The 19,559-nt window shown below is 36.0% G+C and overlaps 1 protein-coding gene across 1 annotated transcript in view; it reads right to left on the bottom strand.

Moving 5' to 3' along the window:
- The window catches only part of ValRS (Valyl-tRNA synthetase), a 464,082-nt gene that overhangs the window by 103,949 nt on the left and 340,574 nt on the right, over window positions 1–19,559 (bottom strand). Inside the window, exon 17 of the mRNA XM_090401956.1 lies at window positions 18,847–18,972. Within this exon, the coding sequence (XP_090258082.1) occupies window positions 18,847–18,972 (126 nt within the window). The remainder of the gene's footprint in view (window positions 1–18,846; window positions 18,973–19,559) is intronic.

Raw genomic sequence — 19,559 nt, 5'->3', positions numbered from 1 at the left:
TTGCTGCCTGGACAATGCACTCTATTATGTACTGTATTGCTTCATTGATAGGTGTTTGACTGACGGTACCAGCATTAAATTTCGCAAGATGAGAAAAAATATTCCAGTCAGTATGGTTTATTTTCCATATAGGTATCTGTGTGGGTGAACATGGTTCCTGTGAAGACATTGTGCAGAGAACAGGAAAGTGAATGCTTCCATATATATTCTCTCCAACATCCCACATGAGCATTATGTTGGAGGTTTAATGGACTTTTTACAGCACTCACAAAGAATTAAAATAGAATTTAATACTTCCTATATTTCCTACAAGAATCCCACATGAGCAGTGGAAGAATAGAAGGAGAGCAGATTGCAAGATCAATTACAGAATGTGAACGGGTAGGCATATGGAAGAAAGTATTGAGTTTATTATTTAAAAGGGGAGAGGTTATTATTATCAAGGATTATTTCAATGATTCAACCTTATCTATTAATGTTTGCTCTACCCAGCAGAGTACTGTGAACATTATAGTCACTCATCATAAGTATGGATTCAGACAGTTGCAAGATAAAGTTATCAAAATCAATTTCATTTAACTCAGCACTCAGTGGTAAATAAATTGAACATACTGTAATAAGAAATTCCACAGAGAGGCTAACTGCTACTGCTTCAGAGCAGTATTAAGTTGGACATGATGGAAAGGAATATGACTGCCCACTAGGATAGCTACTCCTTCATGAGCAGAACCACCTCCAGTTCTGTCCTTTGCGTACAACAGTGAAATTTCTGAAGGTAGAGTCCTCATTGGGTTCTTAAGTACGTTTCCTGTAGACAGAAACAGAAAGGTTTGTGTTTCCACAAACAAAATATATTTTGCATGAAGATTGCATATGAAAAAGCTTTGTGCAAGATGGGTGCCACACTTGCTCACAGTATATCAAAAACGCATTCGCATGAAAATCTCTGAACAGTGCTTTCAGTGTTTTAACAAGAATAAAACTGATTTTGTGCATCAATTTATTACTACGGATGAGGTTTGGATTCACCATTACACACCAGAATCAAAACAGCAGTTAAAACAATGGACAGAAGTCAGTTGTTCAGCGCTAAAGAAGACAATGTCGGTTCCATCAGCAGGAAAGGTTATAGCATCAGTGGTTTGGGATGCTAAAGGTATTTTGTTTATTAATTATCTTGAAAAGGGTAAAACAGCAACCGGGGAATATTATTCCGATCTTTTAAACAGACTAGCCGAAAAAATTCGTGAGAAAAGACCCGGTATGCAGAAGAAAAAATCATCTTTCATCAGGACAATGCACCTGCCCACAAAGGTGTTCTGGCAATGGGAAAATTAAGGGATCTGCACTATGAATTGTTGGAACATCCACCCTATTTCAGTGGTGTAGCTAGAGCTTTTGCTTCCCCTCTCAATACACACCAAAAATACTATAAAAAGTCAAAATGATGTATAGGGAAATAAATTAAAACAGCATGTTTATTTTTGAAGTAAAACTTTAATTTCAACATTCTAAAATGTTATTTTTCTTACTTTTCTGTTAGCAAAATCGTTGATGACATTAGCGAAGTCTATTTTATAGTAATGTACGTAATTCTTAATCAATTTTATTTAGAAAAACTCCTCTCACAACTAGCAACACTTACAGCAATTTTGAGGAAAATTTGCAGTAGTATTACAATATTTGGAAATGAGTTCTCGAGACTGTATTTTAGAATTAACTGCAAAAGTTCAAAAAGGTTCAAAGTGCCGCCCAGGGCAGACCGCTCCCTCCTAGCTATGCCTCTGCCCTATTCCCCAGATTTGGCTCCCTCTGACTTGTATCTCTTCCTCGCTGGTCAGCATTTTTCTTCGAATCAAGAGGTGACTGCAGCTGTAGAGGGGGGTATTTTGTAGATCTTACTGAGAATCACTACAGGTTCGGGATAAATGCACTGTCGCATTGCTGGAATAAATGTATAGTCTTAAGGGCAATTATGTTGAGAAATAAAAATAATTTTGAAATTATAAATTCATTTTTTCATTAGGCCGAGAACTTTTCAGACCACCCTTGTACATTTATCAATTGTTTAGGGGAAGTATGGACAGCCAATGTTTATCTCTTCCTCTGGTAGAGCATTCAATATGTCTGACGTGTTAGGGTCAGTTGGCAAATTTAGTTTATTTTCAGTGGGTACTGAAGTAACCATTTTTTTCTGTGGGAGTGTCTGGTGGTTTATCTTTCAGTGATATCTTTGCCAGAAATTTTTTTGACAAGTGGTTTTCATCAAGTGGGACCATTTTTTGGAGTTGTCTCTGGAGTAATTCCATAGGTCATGTGATTGATGCACTCAACAGAGCACTCGTGATCATAAGGTACAGGTATGGTGAAATTATCAGATGGTGGAACACACAAGTTTGAGTTGCTGTTGGCACTTTCTTAGTTGTTATCTTCTCAGCATGAGGATCTCACAGCAGGTATGATGGTGGCTAGCTTTCTTTTTTGCATCCTGATATGTTATGTTTTGCTCTGTTTTAATTTTTTCCATTTCTGTTTCATCTTTTCACTTCTGACATGTACAAGAATAACAAGAATAAACTGGATGATCTTCCTGACTGTTGACACATTTAGCTTTTTTTTTTTTTTTGCACAGCAAGATTTGTTATCATGCTCTTTACTACCACATCGGGCACATGTAGTAGAACCACAAGAGACAGTCCATATCTCTGACATTTAAAGCATCTTATCAGGTTAGGGATGTGCATTCTAACAGGACAGCTGAGATACCCTGTTTTTTCAGATGTTGGAGGCTTAGGTGTATCAAAAGTAAGGATGATGTTCTTGGTTGAAATCAGGTAACCATCCTATGTATCAGGATGCACCTCATATAGCCACTAGATGGCTATATGGTATGTAGTGTCTGAGGATAGCTCCTGACCAGATAAGTGATATTTTGAGTAAAAATTGGTGAATTTGCATGGTATTTACATAGTATTGTCTACTTTTAGTATTTTAGCGTGTCTGGGTGATTTTTGTGTGTTTTTTGAGTATTTTAATAGTAAATTGATAGATATGATTATCTGTGCACATGGCTCCCATAAAGAGGAATACAAAGATGGTGTCCAGGTCACCATATTTGTCTAAAAATCTTAACTTAAAGGACTTGATTCAGTGTACTGTTTGCGAAATGTATGAATTGAGGAAAGCAGTTGGAGTCTGGTTAAACAATGATAGTGGAGTGAATGTGTGCAAAAAGTGTAAAGAATGTGAGGATTTAAAGAGTGTTTCAGGTTGTGCGAGTGATATCGTTGTTGAAAGTGAGAATCTAGATAACAGCGATATTCGAGGTATGAATGGTGATATTTGCGAGGTAGTACCTGATAGCTGTGAGAGTTGAAAGTGAGAATGAAGGTAAGCATACAGAATGATTGAATGAATCATCGGAGAATAAAAATGATGACACTGACGCTTTGTGTGTTTTTTGAGTATTTTAATAGTAAATTGATAGATATGATTATCTGTGCACATGGCTCCCATAAAGAGGAATACAAAGATGGTGTCCAGGTCACCATATTTGTCTAAAAATCTTAACTTAAAGGACTTGATTCAGTGTACTGTTTGCAAAATGTATGAATTGAGGAAAGCAGTTGGAGTCTGGTTAAACAATGATAGTGGAGTGAATGTGTGCAAAAAGTGTAAAGAATGTGAGGATTTAAAGAGTGTTTCAGGTTGTGCGAGTGATATCGTTGTTGAAAGTGAGAATCTAGATAACAGCGATATTCGAGGTATGAATGGTGATATTTGCGAGGTAGTACCCGATAGCTGTGAGAGTTGAAAGTGAGAATGAAGGTAAGCATACAGAATGATTGAATGAATCATCGGAGAATAAAAATGATGACACTGACGCAATGAGTGAGATTGCTCTATTATGCGGAGCGATACATAGGGCAAATAGGCAGCTGGAGGGTTGGCAAAAATCTTTAACAGGCGTACTGACTAATAATCGGCAAAAGTATGATAGAAAAAATAAGGGTATGATAGTGAGTGTAAACAAAATGAAAGAGCATGTGTTGTATGGAGATTGTTTAGTAATAGGTGTGTTAGCTGAAAGTTTAACAAAATCGTACTAACCCGGTGTGAACATTACGATTGTAAGTGAGTCAATTAGAATGCAAAAACAGTGGGTCAAAGAAGTGATAGTGGTAGCAGGTACAAATGATTTCAAAGGAAACAAAAAGGCTATGAGTGAGGATGTGAAGGAATGGCTTGAGGTTGCAAAAGAGAAGAGTGAGAGAGTTAGGATGGTGAGTCTGTTGCCGTGGTATGACAGTGAAGAGTATAGAAGGAGGGCCATAATTGCTAATGACTTTATGCATGAATTATGTTTGATGAGTGGTGTGGAATTTGTGGATGTGTGAAATTAGTTCGATGGGCGAAAGGATTTATATAAAATGGATGGTTTACATTTGAATGGATTTGGTGTACGGAGACTTCAAAAGGTGTTGTCGAATGTAGTGGAAGTGAATGTGCAGAATCAGGGAAACTAGAGTTATTAAGGGGGGGAGGAGATATGCAGATTTTAGGGAGACAGTTCAGTGTGTGAATATGTGTAATGTGCCCAAGCGAGTAGGAAAGACCACGAATCAGAATGGGATAGTTAGTATAAGGCATCAAAATAGGGATGGCACAAATCGGCTTCTGCAATTCATGCATACAAATGCCAGAAGTATTAGGAACAAGAAGGAAGAATTTTAGGCCTTGGTTGGCACTTCCAGACCACAGGTTATTGGCATTAGTGAAACATGGCTGACAGAAGATGACACAGCTAGTGGGACTGAATGTGAGGGGTATGGTGTGTTCAGGAGAGACAGGGAGAATAAAATGGGGGGGAGGTGTGTTATTGATGATACCTGATGAGCTACAGCCAAGGAGAATAGAAGTGGAACTGCAGGATAGAGAAAAGAGCACATTTGAGGCTATTTGGAGTGAGATTGAAACTAGCAGAACAAAATATACAGTTGGGTGCTGCTATAGACCAGGTGATGGAATAGATGGTGGAGATAGTATGCATAAGCAAATAGAAGAAATGAGAGGAAGGAGGGTAATTATTATGGAGGATTTCAACTATGGTAACATTGATTGGAAGGAGGAGAGGACACATATCAGGAAGGAAATGGATTTTATTCAATTATTAAGGGATAACTATCTAAGACAGCATGCAAGTGAAATACTAGATGACACAGCTAGTGGGGCTGAATGTGAGGGGTATGGTGTGTTCAGGAGAGACAGGGAGAATAAAATGGGGAGGAGGTGTGTTATTGATGATACCTGATGAGCTACAGCCAAGGAGAATAGAAGTGGAACTGCAGGATAGAGAAAAGAGCACATTTGAGGCTATCTGGTGTGAGATTGAAACTAGCAGAACAAAATATACAGTTGGGTGCTGCTATAGACCAGGTGATGGAATAGATGGTGGAGATAGTATGCATAAGCAAATAGAAGAAATGACAGGAAGGAGGGTAATTATTAGCGGATTTCAACTATGGTAACATTGATTGGAAGGAGGAGAGGACACATGTCAGGAAGGAAATGGATTTTATTCAATTATTAAGGGATAACTATCTAAGACAGCATGCAAGTGAAATACTAGGGGTCAGAGAGTGCTTGACATAGTAATTGCATCTGAGAATTTGGCTGTAACGAATATGATCATGTTGCCACCAATTGGTGAGAGTGATCATAGGGTCTTGACTTGGGAGGTGGCTAAAGGTATGGAATTTACAATTAAGACAGGGTACATGTGGAATTATCAGGTTGGTAAGCATGACAAGCTTAGGAGATTGATTGGTTCAGTGCCATGGCATGTACAACTGCAAGGGCTAGAAGTTGATAACGCATGGGAGGCAGTTAAGAAGTGTTTGTATGAAGCAATGGCTGACTGTATACCTAGAGTCCAAACAGTAAATCAAGTAGGGGTTAAATGGATGAATAACACCATTAAGCTTGAGCTGCAAAAAAAGAAACAACTATGGAGGGAATTTGGTGACTAAGGAGAAAGGTGACCGCCAGGCACATGAACGGTATAAAGCACAGGCCAGAAGGGCAACAAGTGTGGTAAGAAAAGCAAAATAGGATTATGAAAGAACATTGGATATGTAGGCTAAAGAGAATCCTTTACAGTTTTTTTGATACGTTGCAAGTAAAAGAAAAAATGTATATGGCAGAATGATTTTCAAGAATGCCGATGGTAGGGAAGTAACCGTTGATATAGTTGAATTACTGAGCAAGCACTTTGCAAGAGTATATCAACTAGGTGGTGACATTGCAGAAATGAATGAATCAATAGATTATACGGGAATTGTGGTGAATGAGGAGAAGGTGAGTAGTCTATTGCAAAACCTCAATATCAATACATCTGTGGGATGGGATGGTATACCAGCTTGTGTCGTACGTGAAGCGGCTAAAGAATTGTCACTATCCTTGACCATTTTGTTTAATCTGAGTCTCGGGTCTGGGTTAGTCCCGAGGGGGTGGAAAGAGGGGAAAATAGTTCCACTGCATAAAGGAGGTTCCAAGACTGCTGTTGTAAATAACCGACCGATTAACATATCAGGAATCGTTGTCAAGGTCTTGGAGAAATTAGTCAAGAGAAGAATACAGGATTGGATAGATGAAAATGGGATACTGTATGGGGGACAACATGGTTTTGTAAAGGGTAGATCATGCCTCAGTAACTTGCTCACGTTTTATAACACAGCAACGGCTGAACTGGATAAGGGTAATCGGTTTACAGTGACTCTACTGGACCTTGCCAAGGCCTTTGACAGGATACCACATGGAACTTTAATTAGTAAACTGGAGCAGATGGGGATGGATATAGGGTTGGTGAGATGAATAGGAGGGTGGTTGATGGAGAGATACCAGAGAGTGGTTTATTCAGCAGTGGAGTCCAAAAGACGGCTTGTGACTAGTGGTGTGCCACAGGGTTCTGTTCTTGGACCACTACTTTTCAATTTGTTCATTAATGATATAGGAAAGGATCCGAGAGGAAGTGTTCACTTGTTTGCTGATGATGCAAAGTTGGGTAGAGCAATTGTGAGTGCAAAGTGTAAGGTTATGCATTTTGGAGTGAAAAGATTAGCAGTAGTATATCACATTGGTGGAACCATACTCCAGGAAATTGACAAGGACATCGATTTGGGAATGTTGGTGGATAGGGAGTTGAAGTTTAGGGGGCACATTGCAAAAGTGGCTAAATCAGCACATCAAATTACTTCGTTGCTGAAAAATACTTTAACAAGCAGAGACAAACAAGTTATTGTTCCTCTATATTGAGCCCTGATAAGACCTCATCTAGACTACTGTGCCCAGATATGGGCACCATGGTTTCTTCTTGATGGGGAGGAGGTGGAGAGGATCCAGAGACAAGTGACCAAGATGATAGCAGGTCTGTGAAATGAATCTTATGAGAACAGATTGAAGATTTGTGGGTTGCAAAAATTGGTTGATTGGCAGAAAAGGGGTGATATGATTGAGACATTCAAATTATTGAAGTGTTTCTATAAGATTAACCCAGAAGATATTTTTGAGAATAGGAATGGTGATGGGAGGACTAGGGGCCATATATGGAAGCTGGGCAAGAATGTGGTTAGCTGGGGTGTTAGAGCTAGGTTTTTTACTTGGAGAGTGGTAAATGAGTGGAATAAGCTGCCGGAGTCTGTTGTGGGTGCTGTGACCGTGAATGAGTTCAAGCCGAGGTATGATAGATACTGTGTGAATGTCAAACAGTTGTTCTTGACATGATGTTAGGGCCTCCCTCGATGAGTCTGTCGACTCCTTGGAGTTGCCTGAAATAATAATAATAATACCCATCACTCTTTGATCTTTAAGTTCTGAACATATCTCCTCATCAGGAACCTTAAGAAGAACCCATTCTGATATCACTCCTCTACAGGAGTGTTTTGTGAGGTGTTGCTGTGATTTGTATTCCACCCATTGTGATTGCTCTCAGTAGTTTCTTGGAATGTTGCTGACATGTTTTCACAAGGATATCACCAGAATGCGATTTATTAACAGTTTTGGGAGGTCCTACCAGTCCTTTTAAACCCTTTTGAATAAAGAAGGGTGACATTTTCCTATTGGTTTTTCACCTGTTGCATGAATGATTAAAAATGTTGGTACATTTATACTAGTATCATATATCTTTTGTTTCTTACTTCTGTTTCCATATGCTGTATCTACAGTATCGGTACTTGGTTGGGAATTTGTTAGGGTGGCCCTGAAACGTTTGAGGATGAAAGATTCATGCTCAAGGAGTTTTTGGTTCGGTGCTAGAGCACCCCACCCACCACCACAGAGCCACACGTGGATGCCCACTGACCAGGAAGTAATGACTGCACTGAGGAATGGAACACAGGGCTAACCCAGATGCCATACCAGCACTACAGCATGCCTAGGATCCTGACCCCAGACCATGAGGTGAAAGACTTACTGCAACACCACTGACCATTGCAGGCAAGCCCACTAGCTGATTGATCCTGGCTGGGCCATCCTTGAAGCAGGGGCCAAAGTAGTGCAAGACTACTAGGATCCCCCTTTCCAGATGTCAATTTGTCACACCACACGGCAAACATGTCGGCAGGGCATTGGATCCCAGTGATGGTGGTCTGAAAAAAAAAAAGGATAGTGAAAAAGACTCAGGAGAGCAAAGAATATGGGAAGAAAAGCAAAGAAAAAGAGGAAGAATGAAAAGGGCCAGTACCATCAGTGGGAGGTCCTCTCCAACACAAACAAGTGCCCCATGTGGAGGGGACAAATTTGGGAAGCATATTTTCTAAGATCACCAGCCCAATGGCTAAGACAACCCAATTTAGTTTGCTAGGAGACACCTTTAGGAGTCTAGGACCAATTTAATTTGCCTTTCTTCAGCCTCATTTGTTTAGCGTGAGTGCTTGCATGCACATATCATTGTTTTGTGATCCCTGAAGATAGCAATGTAACATTGCCAAAATAACAGGTAGTTATTAATTAAAGTTTTTATAATTAATAATTTAGTTTACGTTGCCATTTCCTAAAAAATCAGTATGTCTAACCAACATATAAGCTTATCTACAAGAATCATGGCCTTCAAAGATAGTGAAAAATACAAAGCAACAAGACACAGAAGCATGCAAAGAATCAACAAAGAATATCCACAGATAAAAAATATTCAACTGATCTGATTTTTATAAGAATATTCTACAAACATTTGAAAGCAAGTATCATTTTGCAGTAGCATTTTTGTATGGTAGTGTCATTCATCAAAGTTCACAGGTTGATCCTAAATCCATTTCTGGTATATATACTACAGATTATTTATTATAACCTTTGTATCACACTTTTATATAGCTTCAAATAATTTTGCTTTAAACTAAAAAAAAGTCTCATCAAAACTAAAATTAAGATAAGCCTAACAAGTTTGAGGAATCCTGGATACCGAATCATATAAAATAACTAAGTATTATTTTATATGATTTAGCAATATCTGAAATTCAAACCAAACTGAAGTGATTTTGGATTGAATGACAAATATAACAACAAATTTCAATAAATTCTATCTAGTTGGAGTGGAATTTTTACATGCATGCAAATAGATGAACAGATAAAACAAATCTAATAGGTGTTTATGCATTTTACAAAACTCATCTAAAAAAAAATAATCTATATAACAAGATTGTAATCTTTAGATATGCAATTTCACTTTTAAGCTCATAAAAACAATTAACACAAGTGCACAAAGCAAGGCAATAGTCAGATGTCATCATTACCACTGACAAGTAAAGTGGCAGGCTGTAAATGATATAGCCAACCACTTTTAGATTTGAAATGTTGTCCATAGGAGAAACAATTCAAAATTTTCTTTTTCAGCAATTAATTTACTTTTAGACAACAATGGGCACAAAGGATATTCTCTCACTCCATCTCTCTCTCTCTCTCTCGCACGCACGCGCACACACACACACACACACATACAACACAGAGAGAGAGAGATCTTTATTTCCTGGCAACTTCTGGTATATATCTCTAGTATAATCTCTGAGGAAATTAACTGGTATCTATGCAGATTAGCAATATCCAAGCTGAAAAAGGAGATCATCTGTGCAAAGATGAAATTGATGATATCTTTTCTTTGAAATTAGAACTATTCCTGACAAATAAAGAGGACATTTTCCCATAAATGCCCAAAGTAATTTAGAAAGGTGTTTAGCAATTATGTAGCAAGGAGAGCCAGTGCAGTCCACACAGGATGCAATGGAATATTTGCATTGTGAACTTTTGGGAATCTTTACAAATGAGGAGAATGCCCACAATAGCATTTATGTTTATCTTCATTTTCTCATCTCAGCAAGTGACATTATCAATAAGTGAGTTTAATTTCCTAATCTCGGTAGGATAATTAGCAAACGGATGATATCTGGAATATTCATGTAGCATTAAGGTTAATTTTCTGTAACATTCATCTTGTTCTTGAACTACTGATACTTTATCCTTATCTGTTTTAGTAATAATAAAATTATCATTCCTCTGTAGAGAGAATAAATCTTTCATTTCAGGGTAAGACAAATTCGGAGGTTAAGACTTGGACTTGAAAAAAAATTATATTTGAAAATGAAGGCAGTTCACCACATCTGAAGAAATATCACATAGTGCTTTAACTGCTAGAAGTCCATTATCAGAATCAGTTTTGGTGCTATTGCAAAATTTGGACCTTTAGAAAGTGTGTTTAATTCTTCAGTAGAAAGGAGCTGCCCAAAATTATTAATAACTGTCTGATGACAGCTGATGAAAAGAAGAGTGATGATGGCTAATAAGATGATTGAATTTTTGTATAAATAAGCTTTTCCAATGTGTAGCAAATATTTTGCCTGCAGAAAGAGTTGAGATATGTTACATTATTTCAAATAAATCTGAAGATAGAGTTGCAAAGTCATTCATGAACATATTTAATATCATCATTTAACATAGCTAAACATTTTTTGGCCTTGGAGAGCTGTAAGATAAGTAATGTTCTACTAGGTCCATGCATAAATTTTATGAGCTTTATAAGACTGAAAGGTTTCTTTCAACCTGCAACAGGTAGCAATTACAAGGGGTTCTCCACATTTTTTTTCAGAAATCTAATCCACTTTACACATTAAGCAGGTTTAACTAAAAGTTTTTCCATAAAGCTCAGAAATAACTTGCAAATTGGAACATAAGATATGATAATAAGTCAAACTTAATACAGATTAAGATTGACTTACTGTATGTCGGCATATAGGACGACTGGCATATAAGACCCCCCCCCCCCCAATTTCTTCTTTCTTGTATTAATTTAACGTTAGGTATTGTTGTTATATCCGTTATTTTTATATCTATGCATATTCGTTATTTTTTGCATAGCATAGATTTAGTATTTACGTGAATTACCCTAATTAAAACTGATTAGCCCCAATTTTAATTAATTATTAATTTTGTATTTTTTTTTAAATTTTAGGATTATTAAAATTATTATTTAATATCATGGAACCAGCAACAAAATGAAGAAAGTATGAAGCGCGATTTAAAATAAGGGTAATTGAAATGGCAAAACAAACTAATAACTGTACTGTGGAAGAAAGTTTGACATAACCGAGAAGATGATAAGAGAATGGTGGAAGAAAGAAGATATTTAATTGCCAAAGAAAAAACGTGCGATGAGAACGGGGATCACTTGATGGCTGCAACTGGAAAATCACATTGAAGAATGGTTGTCTTGTTACAAGAAATATGATTAGAGCATATGCACTAAAATAATCAAGATTGAATCCGGATGAACGTATAGAATTTCAAGCTACTTCAGGATGGTGTAATCGTTTTATGAACAGACAAAATCTGGTAATACGACAAAAAACGAAAATTGCTCAAAAACTACCAGCAGATCTTGACCACAAACTTACCAGTTTCGTTAAATTTATTATTCAGTTGAGACAAGAACATAAATTTCTATTGTGAAATATTGGAAATATGGATAAAACTGCTATGAGCTTTGATATGATAAGCAATAAAACAATGGAGTCTAAACGTAAGCGTATGCTAGTTTGAAGTACAAGTCATGAAAAAACAAGGTTTAAGGGTTGCGTTTTCATGTTTGGCTGATGGAACCAAGTTAAAACCAATGATCATCTTCAAACGTAAAACTAAACCTAAGATAAAATTTCCTTCAGGTGATTTTTGTACATTTTCACAAAAAAGGATGGATGGATGAAAATGGTGTGAAAGTATAGATGGATAAATAATATGTGGAACAGGCAACCAGGCGGTATAATGAAGAAACGCAGTTTATTAGTATGGGATATGTTTCGTAGTCATTTAACTGAGAATACTAAAAGTCTTCTAGAAAAAAAATAACAAAAAAAATTGCTGTTATACCAGGGGGTTTAACATCTATATTGCAACCACTAGACGCCTGCTTGAACAAACCATTTAAAGATCACATGCGAAGAGAGTGGAATAATTGGATGCTGGTGAAAAATCATTTACAAACGGTGGATCTATGAGTGCTGCATCACTTGATATGTTGTGCAATTTTGTGATCGAAGCATGGAATAAAGTAAAATTAGAGACTGTAATAAAATCATTTAAAAAAGTGTGGTAGTATCTCTAATCTTATGGATGGTACAGAAGATGATCTGTTGTGGGACACTAATGACGATGAAAACGAAATTAATTCACCGGATTTGAACTGGGATCCATATAACGATCATTTAAACAATGAATCTGAAGAACTATTTTAACTATTTTCAAAAGATGATGAAGAAAATTAACATGAAATTTGAAGTTAATAATTATTATTTGTTTTTTAAGACTTACATCTATTGTAATATTGTTATATTGTTTTTTCTATCCTCGTTCTTGTTCTTACAGCAAGCTTACCACTAATCTTACTTAATTTTCCTTTCTCTCTCACATATGCACGTAAGTCTTTTGTCTCTTATCAAACTAATTTATTTCTTAGGATCTTTGCAGTCTTAGTGGCCTCTCTATGTTCTAAACGTCAATTTATCACACATCAATCTGATGGAGTTCACCCTATAAGTATTAACACATTTATATTTTTACTGTGCCAGCTAATACCTAGGATAGAAAGGATTCTTGCTCAGGGTAACCCCTTCAAAGAGACAATGATAATTTGATCAAGATTGATCTTATCCCTCTGCTTGCTTATTTCTTTCTCACAGTCGTGGCTCGCTTAATATATTTATACTCATGTGTTTATCCTGCTTAGTTCGTTGATGATTTTATGAGTAGTAGTTTTGAATTCATATAACATAAGCAGACCAGGCAAGTACATGAATGAAACAATTTAATTATCTTTAAGGTAATACACAATAATACAATTTAAACAGGTTAATATGGTTGCACTCAATTTTAGATCAAAGGCTCTAATTAATTTATACTAATCACACATTAAATTTGCAATAACCACTAATACAATCATTTTAGTATAAATTCATAGGTCATCATCATGCCATTCTGATACACGTGACCATCAGTTAACACAACAGCACAATTTACACATTAAGTTTAACATAATCAGATATCTACTCGGCCTCGTGGGCAAACAAATCTTAACACTGTTTCGGACCCATGCTAATCGTAGGCTACTCTTACAGTCCCTTAAGTTCAGTCCAATATAAAAGTTCTCACAGGGAATTCACTCTCTTCTATAACTGGAATTAGTATTTCAAAAGTCTACATTACCATCTCCGTCCTTGAATTCTTAAGACTTGTTCCTGCCTTGTCTGGTCATCAAGGCCTTCAATATAGTCACTTTAGAGGATATTGTTATGTCCCTATCTTATGATTTTGTTTGTCTTACAAACTGCCTTCGTCTATATTCTTCTAACTTCTACTTTCAAGACATCACCAAAATTTCTACTAATATCTGAATTATTGTTCCCCGTAGTATCCCTAGTATTTGTATTTTAACTGCGCCCTTTGGGATATTTAGTTTAAGATATTTTATACATAAACAGAGAAAGGAACTCAAATATCTGAAAGTGTAACTATTGCAGTCGTGACACTAATTCTTGTTACTCGGCATTAATTCCTTAAACTTCCCTTTTCTTAACATTAATTCCCCGCATGGTTAGGCTCGAATGTTTCTAAGCGGTGCATTGGATTAGCAATATCAGACAACTTCTTTTATCATTAAACAAAAGGTTTATTATTTCTCTAAACATGGTACATATCAAAATACTCAACTAAATTACTTACACACTAAAATTAGCTTAATACAAGTAGTTGGGCTATGATTCGACAAAAGTTACTACGATCATGCCGCCACAAAATTTCATACAAAACATGAATTCACTTAACATAAAAAAATTTAGATCACCACACATTATTAGATTATTCAACTTCAAGTACACTAATGATTTTAACTACTCTAACACTATGTGCTAGAGTAGTTAAAATCATTAACTACTCTAGCACATACTTATGACAATTCCGATTCTCTACATATCACACTAGGCATTCAAATTCCTCAGGCCACTTGATCACTCAATTCGCACTAATCTAACTCAATATTAACAAAACCATTTACCTCATTAACACACAACTATGTCATTAGCTTTCCTTTTACAATGTAGTAGGCACTCAAGATTCTTAGGATAATTAATTATTCACAAATTATCAACACTAGCTAACTTACTTTTAACACTCTCTATCAAATTCTAAAGTCCTATTATAATTTCTCCCTAATCACTTTAACAGTTCCATATTATGACAATGGTACCTATCACAAACAACTTCTAGTTAACATAAGACAAAATTCACAATACCTTTCTTTAGCTTCACTTACGGGCCTTCACCTTCTACTGAACAAACTTGCTTGCATAACTTCTTGCAATTCAGGGCTATATAAACATCTGCGCCGTCAGCTGTACTATCCGAAACGAGGACATCGATATTTTCACAGCTTCCTAAGACTCTGTGGTATATTTCACTTTCTACATAGGAATACGGGAATAGCTTTCCCGCTCACCTTCGATTCCTTGTTGTGGCACGAGGATATAAGCCATATCTCTCCACTCATGAACACCGTGAATTCCACTAGAAAACCAAACTAAAATCACCGCGACTATCCAAACGTTTCTTCTCCTCTGGCAAAAGGCAAAAGGGCCTCAAGCCTCCTTGGCTATCTAAACGTCTTCCCCAAAACCCCAAAGAGCCTACTCCTCGAAAAAAGCCAAAAGCCGTGAGGGGGGGGGGGGGTTACCAACCCTTTTATAGCTGCTCCCCTAACGGCGCCCTTTCTTACTTCTTTTTCCCACCTCCTACTTGTTTTCCTGGCTGTCTACCAATTGGGTAGCATTTGGCCACCATACGTCATTTTGATCGGCAACTCGTAACGAAGTTTCTATCCGGGTGTAGGCCCTAAGCGATATTCCGTTATTTCTCTTGTTAGCCTCTATCTTAACCCCCTTTTAAACCTTTTCTCAGAATTCTACTTAATGCTTAATCTGTAGCTTCTTACATAGCGTATTTCATGACTCATTCTTTTACACGTATGCACTTAACTCTTTCATTCTTAATCGTATTACTATATTAATTCTTAGTTAGCTACTTATTTAATACAAATTCCTTGTTTAGTCACAATACATCTTAATACATTCTTTTCCTTTGTTATCTTAACTAAACAATAGACCTTTACATTTTACTCAATTTATACTGGATGCAAGAATATTTTATTAATTAAATTATCCTTTTTATGCAGGTTTTTTTTATTTATGTTATTTATTTTTCATGTTACACCATGATAACTGAGAATACTATATTCTCAAGATATCAGGTACAATATCTTAGAGTAGATCTGTGCGAGTAGAATCTCTGCGGGAAACTGGGAGGTGGCACGGTACCGTCGCCTTGAATGGACGGCATCAATTCCTCCGTCGCACGACAACGCACAGCTATCCTAGAGCACGGACATAGCTTGGCCCAATATGAACGCTATGACAGACAAACTAAATGCCTTCCGCGACTGGTCAGGAAACCTCCCCAACGATGAGCTCGACCACTCTCCGAGAGACCAGGAACTAGGAATCCAGGAAAAAAGATCTGGAATCGTGCTTGCAAGGCCCTTTTGTTTCTCTTTCTTCTCGGTAAACCTCGATCTTCGCGATTCGTGCCAACGCGGTCACGTGTGCTAACGTCAATCACCTTAGCTCCCTCTATTTTTTTTTTCCGCACGCGTGTCTGCCTTCTTTTCCTGGAAGACGCTTAGGTTTCTTTTTCCAGTACTTCTCTCCCTCCCCTCTCTCTCTCATAATGCAGGATGACAAAAGTGACCCTTGAACCTCGACTCACAGGCCTTGTTAATTTAGTACTAGAGACTGGCTTTTCAAATGGATTTGCCAGCTTACATGGATCTCTACATCTGGTTCACACTTAATACAGATTATATATAAAATATAAAAGCTTTCTATACAAATTCATGAAATTCCTAAATTTTAAGTGTTTTGTACTTGTAAACAGCTTACACTTATCCTATCGCCAACGTTCTATATTCTCTCCCATAGTTGTATTTAAGGTTGTGACCTGAATAATTTATGATAAACATTTCATAGCTTATTCAGGACACAACAATATTTTAAATAAATTTATGTAACAAAAATTGATCTGATTTGTTTATAAGCACTGCCTATTTTCTTATAAAACGATGTATTGTAACTACCTAAATGTTCATCCAAGAAATTAAGCTTCCCTTTTTATAATTGCCGTATAAGACAACCCATGATTTCGAGGGGTTTTCTGTAGTATTTGAGAGTCGTCTTATACGCCGACAAATACGGTATTTATTTTGACTTATGATTATTTATGTCATTTTTATTGGCATAGAAATTTTGCTTTAGAAATATGCTGAAGTAGATATCTTCAGTATGGCTCAAATTAAACGACTAGAACAGAAAATGAAAGAAAAAAAATCTGGCACCATTAAGACTCTGGTAAATTGAGCACTCTCTCTCTCTCTGTTATACTGAAATGCCGCTTTCTCAGGAAATAAGTGACATCAAGTCCTCCTTCCTTGCTAACAGTTTTACTACATCTTATGTCAACAAAATTACTGATAGTAAGTTTCCTTGTCATTTGCCATTCATCATGGTGGTGATATATCATATTACCATTCTTTATGTTAGAGGTATCTCTGAAGACATAGACAAACTGCTTAAATCTGTTGGCTTACAATGGTCCTTTCACCTTTGATTTCTACTTTTCTAGGCTCTGAAAAAGATAAACTTTTGTCTTTGGCACACTCTGGAGTAGATCAGCAGTCATGCATCATGATGAACGCTTAGATTAAATTCTATGAGCCTGAACATTTGGGACTTGCAGAACACACTATGTCCACCAAACACTGAATCCTTTGGAAGAAGATTAAGGTTCTCCATAAAAGTAATTATCTTAAGAAAGCTTAAATAAAGCAAGTTAAGAAACTTTGCTGCATTGTCTAAATCTAAGCAGAAGTGACAGACTGAAATTATCCCTTTTATGGGAAATAGTACTTTTCCACAAGTTGCTGAAATCGAAGTTCCAAATTTTTTTTTATATATTTAATTAACGATCTCTTGTTGAAGTTATTTTATTAGGACGTTAATGTATTTAAAATGAGTCATTCTATACCATGTATATGTAGTTCACGTATTTTAATTGTTGAATGTTCTGGATTCTGTTCTAGTTGTTTAATTTGAAAGTCATACTAAAGATTCTCTTGACACCAAGGTGAAAAATTCTATCATCATAAATTTCTGATTACCCTCAAGGGATGTTCAGGATGCTATAACAGCACTACATAATTAAGTTTACATTATCATTAATCTCTACCCACAATTTTCCTCCAAATTAGTGTATTACTTGTCATATCCAAAATTTTGTTCTTCTAAGACACTTCTGACTGAATCAATCCACCTAGACTATGGTCTTCTTCTGGGTTTCTTTCCCGACATCTTAGCATCAAACACCTGTTTTGCTAACTTTTCCTTCCCTTCTATTTAAGTGACTGCACCACCTTAGATTAGCCCTATTCACACATCCCTGAGTGCAAACAATGTCAAGTTGCTTCCCAATGTCTTCATTTTTAATACAATTCTGCGACTGATGCCATATGTTCACTCCCCTAATTTTTCTCAGAACTCTCATATCTGTGGCTCCAATCTTTGATCAAATGCTTTATTTCGAACCAACTCTCAGATTCATAACCTAAAACTGGCTTGGCTTGAACACTGTCTTGTATACTGCTAGTTTGGTATTAGAATAATATCTCTCTTATTCCACATAAATTTATTCAACGAGCTTTGCTTATTTTGTTGTCTATTTCCAGATTTAATTTGCAATCTTTGCTAAAAGCTATGCAAAAATTTTATGTGTAAATTCTATGCTAATAAAATTACATAAGTAAAATCCATATTAAGTTTAATTAATTATCATGGCTTACATTTATATTGTCAAGTTACTTTAAAACAATGTTTTTTCATTTATAAAAAAAAACAATGAATATACATAAACATGCACGTTTATTAACATTTAAGTGTATTTTAAGATTCATTTTATACCAAAATAGGACATTCACTGACAATCAGTAACTTGGAAAAGTTGGCATAATTCAACTGAATTTTTAGTTCAATGTTACTCACTTATAATCCATTTTGGCCTTTAAAATGAACAGGTTTACAGTAGCTAGAGGTTGTGAATACTTGGCATAAATGATTAGAATGTACATGAAACATAGCAGTTTTTTTTAAAAGTCAAATGTTGAATAACAGAAACAATTAAAGACTACATATTTACAAATGAAGAGACACATACCTCCTTAAAAGGTAATTCTCCCATTAGAGTTATCCCCAACATTACCATTCTTGCAACCCAGAAAAACAAAATATCGTAACCAGTCTCCAGAAATGTTCCTGGATAAAAACTCTTGAGATCTTCTGTCTAAATAATATTTAAAAGTTCAATTTATTAGTATCAAGACTTAATAAAACTAAGACATGTTAAGTGCAAACAAAGATAAACTTAGCGGTCAAACATAAATAAAATGACATCCTGCTATTTCTAACTTACATATCCCTTTCTGTTTTTTTTTTCTTTTTTAAAGTGAGTACTTAATAAGCTTCAGAGAATACCAGATTAAAAAAATAAAATAAAAATGTCCATTGGATCTTCTGCAGACTATCATCAGATACTATTCAATGCAACTGATAACAATCAGGCTACCATCACTATAAAATCACACATATACTCCAGTAAAAATAAACTTATTATATGAATAATTTGTTTTACTTATTGTAAGTCATCATCAGTAGAAACAGTGAACAACAATAAAGAATTGAATAAAGAAACAGTAGAGTGTATGCGCTAAATTGGAATCTTCTATGTATATGGTCTCGCGTTCATGGATTAAAACTATTGGGATGAAAATAATTAAAATAAGTTAAAAATAAAATATAAGAGATTACATTTATTTAATACAATTGAGGATAACCATTTCCCACACTTCTGGAACAGTGAGGTAGTCATTG

Source organism: Typopeltis vanoorti, chromosome 12 (assembly GCF_054136105.1).
Source record: "Typopeltis vanoorti isolate ZY-2024b chromosome 12, IOZ_Tvanoo_1.0, whole genome shotgun sequence".
In the NCBI taxonomy this organism is placed as follows: Eukaryota; Metazoa; Arthropoda; class Arachnida; order Uropygi; family Thelyphonidae; genus Typopeltis; species Typopeltis vanoorti.
The sequence above is the reverse complement of the archived record's forward strand: the minus strand, read 5'-3'. Positions and strand labels throughout refer to the sequence as shown.